This window comes from Galeopterus variegatus, unplaced genomic scaffold, assembly GCF_000696425.1.
Source record: "Galeopterus variegatus unplaced genomic scaffold, G_variegatus-3.0.2 Scaffold8734, whole genome shotgun sequence".
Classification (NCBI taxonomy): Eukaryota; Metazoa; Chordata; class Mammalia; order Dermoptera; family Cynocephalidae; genus Galeopterus; species Galeopterus variegatus.
Window position 1 is genome coordinate 40,508 of NW_007734845.1, and position 4,323 is coordinate 44,830.

The 4,323-nt window shown below is 34.7% G+C and overlaps 1 protein-coding gene across 1 annotated transcript in view; it reads left to right on the top strand.

The window, feature by feature from the left end:
* The window catches only part of LOC103608713 (diphthine--ammonia ligase-like), a 39,774-nt gene that overhangs the window by 4,282 nt on the left and 31,169 nt on the right, over positions 1-4,323 (top strand). Inside the window, exon 2 of the mRNA XM_008593118.1 lies at positions 2,482-2,576. Coding sequence (XP_008591340.1) covers positions 2,482-2,576 — 95 coding nt within the window. The remainder of the gene's footprint in view (positions 1-2,481; positions 2,577-4,323) is intronic.

The window sequence follows — 4,323 nt, forward strand, 5'->3', positions numbered from 1 at the left end:
TACCACTTGTCTTGACTAAATGATATGCCTCTGCCTTCTCTGCCTTTGGTAGATTTGGAACCAAAATTTAGAAGTTCCTTTCAGTCTGTTATTAGATTTATGGTGCAGGCCTTATTCTGCTGTCATCAAATATATGATACAAATGTGTATGTGTATGTATATATGATAATGGCTGATGTATTTATACTACTTGTGTTTAACTTTTTCAGTGGAATTCAGCATTTTTAAACCCATGAAGTATGTGAAACTTTTTTATTAGATTTGCCCTTGTATCAGTACATTTTGTGTTGCTATAACAGAAATACCTGAGACTGGGTAATTTATAAAGAACAGAGGTTTATTTGGCTTACAATTCTGGGACAGCTGCATCTGGCGTGGGCCTCAGGCTGTTTCTACTCATGGCAGAAAGCAGCAGGCAGCCAGTGGGTGCAAGCAGATCACATGGCGAGAGGGAGCAAGAGAGAGAAAAGAGGTGCCAGGGTCTTTTAAACAACCAGCTCTGTGGGAACTAATAGAGCAAGAATTCACTCATTAATCCCCCCTTCCCCAGGGAGAGCATTAATCCATTCATGAGGGATTGACCCCCATGACTCAATCAGTTTACAACACTGCTGCATTGGGGATCAAATTTCCTCATGAATTCTGGAGGGAACAACACATCCAAACTCCATTAGCCCTCAAATCTTTAATTTGATTTTTTAATTGGTGATAGTAGCCAGTTCTTAGATTTCTTATTGTGGAACTGATAGATGTTTTTCTTCTTTTTCACAGAGAATTTTGTCTAAGGAGTATATACTAGGGAACTTCAAAAAGTTTGTGGAAAATGGAATTAAAAGATAAAAATAAAAAATATAAACTTTATTTCTCAACATAAGCTGCATCAAGTTCAAGACACTTGTAAGCAATGATACCAGCCAGGTAGTTCATCTCTGAAGAACTGAACATCCTGGGAGTTTAACCATATCAGTGCAATCTTTTTTATATAATTAACCAAAGAAAAACGGGGGCCCTTTAAAGATTTTTTAAGATTCAGAAACAAAAAAGAAGTCAAAGGAGCCAAATTAGCACTATAAGGTGGATGCCTACTGATTTCCCATCCAAACTCTCACAAATTTGTTCTTGTTTGATAAGAGGAATAGCAGGGGCATTGTCATAGTGGAAAAGAACTCTCTGGTGAAACTTTCCCAGATATTTTTCTGTTAAAGCTTTGGCTAAATTTCTGAAAACATTCTCATAATAAGTCAGTGTTATCATTCTTTGGCCCTCTGGGAAGTCAACAAGTAAAATGCCTTGAGCATCCCAAAAAACTTTTGCCATGCTCTTTACTCTTGACTGATCTTTTTTTTGCTTTGACTGGACCACTTCCACTTGTTGGTAGCCGTTGTTTTGATTGTGATTTGTCTTCAGGATTGCACTGATAAAGCCATGTTTAATCTTCTGTTATAATTCTTTGAAAAAATGCTTCAGGATCTTGATCTCACTTGTTTAAAATTTCCATTGAAATTTTAAATGTTTCCATGTTCCAGTTTGCAGCTGATCTAGGCATAACAGGTTTGGCACCCATTGAGTAGAAAGTTTGCTCAATTGTAATTTTTCAGTTAGAACTGTGTAATCTGAACCATTTGAAGTGTCTATAGTGTTGGCTATTGTTTCTGCTGTTAGTCATCCGTTCTCTTCAATTACAGCATGAAAAAGATTAATGTTTTTCTCATAAATCAGTGTAGATGGTCTGCTGCTGTGGACTTCATCTTCAACATGGTCTCATTGCTTCTTAAAATGAGTTATCCATTTGTAAACTGCTGATTTCTTTGGGGTATTGTCCCCATAACCTTTTTGTGAAGCATCAATCATTTCACCGTTCTTCCAGGCTTCACCATAAATTTGATGTTTGTCGTTGCTTCAATATTAGCAGAATGCACATGCTGTGATAAGGGCTCTTTTCAAACTGTCTTGTTCTTCTTAATGCCTTGAACTAGTCTGTTCAAACATGTTATAGCAAGTTAGTATGAGTTCATTTTGTTGCAAAAAATTTTGGAAATCCATGTATAGTTTTTTCATAATATGCATTTTTCCATGAATTTTTGAAGACTCCTTGTATAATAAGTGTTTAGCTGGGATGTAAATTTAAATCATTTTTTTATTTGCAAAGCACTTTGTATATTGAGAAAAGCCCCTATTGCAAACTGAAGAGTTATCATATCTAGTAGCAACCTTAGATACTCAGATTCATTTGTATGATTTAATAAACTTGTATAATATCATAAGCTCTTATTAGTAGCAACCTAAGACATTCAGATTTATTTGCTTAGTTTTCTCATGATTTAGAAATCAATGTGTGTTTTTCTGCATTCTAATTGTGAAACAGTCCCTTATATATTTGGAAAAGTTTAGTAAACAATGTGTTCTATTTTGATATCTAGTGACTCTTAGGTTGAATGGTCAGTAACCTGATATTTCTCTGTCTATCCATTTATTTTTTAGTGGTGGGAAGGACAGCTGTTATAATATGATGCAATGTGTTGCTGCTGGGCATCAGATTGTTGCTTTAGCAAATCTAAGACCAGCTGATAACCAAGGTAAGTGTATGCCTTTATGGGAAGTTCTCTGACTGAAAATCCAACTTCATAATTGCATGCTATTATATGTAGTATGCAAAGGTAAAAAAGAACCAGTATATATTTAGCACCTATTTGATTAAAAGTTCTGCATAGGATTTAACATTAAATGTTTTCACTTACATATCCTTTAATCCTCATAAAACCTAGAGAGAGGCATTATTACTTTTACTTTTAATAGACAGGGATAATGAAGCTCAGAGTTTTATGAGTTTGTCCAAAGTAAAGTGGCTGGCACAAACTTGCAGAGCTGAGACTTGAACCTTCTTACTTCTGAGTGTGCTGCCATTCCACCACACCACATTTCCAAGTGTTGCAGGAAGATAAGATACAGTATCATGCTTCAAAGAGCTTCGGAAGTAAGATGTATATTGACAAAAGATAATATATAAAAGTATGTAGTTTAGGTATCTTAGATGTAAGCCAAACATGTGAGAATCATGCTTCAAAGAGCTTCGGAAGTAAGATGTATATTGCCAAAAGATAATATATAAAAGTATGTAGTTTAGGTATCTTAGATGTAAGCCAAACATGTGAGACCGAAAGAAGAATAAAGCAATATGTCTGTACTTTCCATTTGTCTATATTAACAAGGACATCCACATGTAATCCACAGACCTCATTTTGGCTACTTTTCTTAGTTTTCTTCTCAGTGAAATTTCTCCAGTTTGAACATTAAAAGAAAGAAATATATTCACCAATTTGCTTTTTATATTCTTTTGCTGTGCCTATATAACTATAGATATTAACTGCTAAACTATAACAGGGAGAAAAGATTAGCCCTTGTTTATGTATTACTGCTTCTCCATGTGGCTTTTCTAGTAAGATCTATTTAGCATCCCCTTTACTTAACTTCTTTCCAGGATCCATGCTTTTGCTCTACTGTTATCTTAGGATGAATTAAATGAGTACAGTATGTGAAAACAGTATGTGAAATTAGAGTTCTTGACGTGAAGTAGGCATCCTGTAAGTTTCGTTGAAATGGGATATAGCACTAAATATTTCCCTTCCTTACTTCCTTTCGGCTGTCAGTCTACTGTGTTTTTATTTTTATATCATTTTCCAATTGTTTTCTATTAATTTTGTCTTTGTTTTATATCCCTGAAAAGATTGGTTATAACCTTTTCGAGAGAAGAGATTGTAACTTCTATCTTCCTTTAATTGCTCCTCAGCACTTGGGACAGCTCTGTGCCTCTGGTATTTCCCTCAAAGTTTATTGGTGGACCAATGAATAATAAACTCATTGGAATTAGTCCTGAAAAAATGAACAGTTATGTCAGTCAGATATTTGAATTTTCTTTTCTTCTGTGATTAAGGTTCAAGTTATGCTGGAAGCAATGTAGATAAGAATTTAGAAGTATTTTAAAGAAATAGAACAGGTCCTGTGATAAATGCCCACCCTAGGATTTTATTCTGGGATCCTGATGATGAGGAATAGCTGGTTTTTTACAAGTGAGGTTTTTTGACAGTGGCCTTCTAATTCCAACTTTGAATAAGAAAGAAGAAACTCTTTGATGGAGAGTAGGAACTGTTTTGTAACATCTGTATTATAAAAGAGTGTACAGAATCTCCTTTCAGGCTTATGCTGTTACCAAAGGAAAGAAAATCCCTTAGCCATTGCGGCCAGTCAGGCAAGTGGGTCTTTTAAGCTTTCTATCTTGATAGGTCTTAAGTATTTAAAAAGTAGATGTTTATATATATATATATA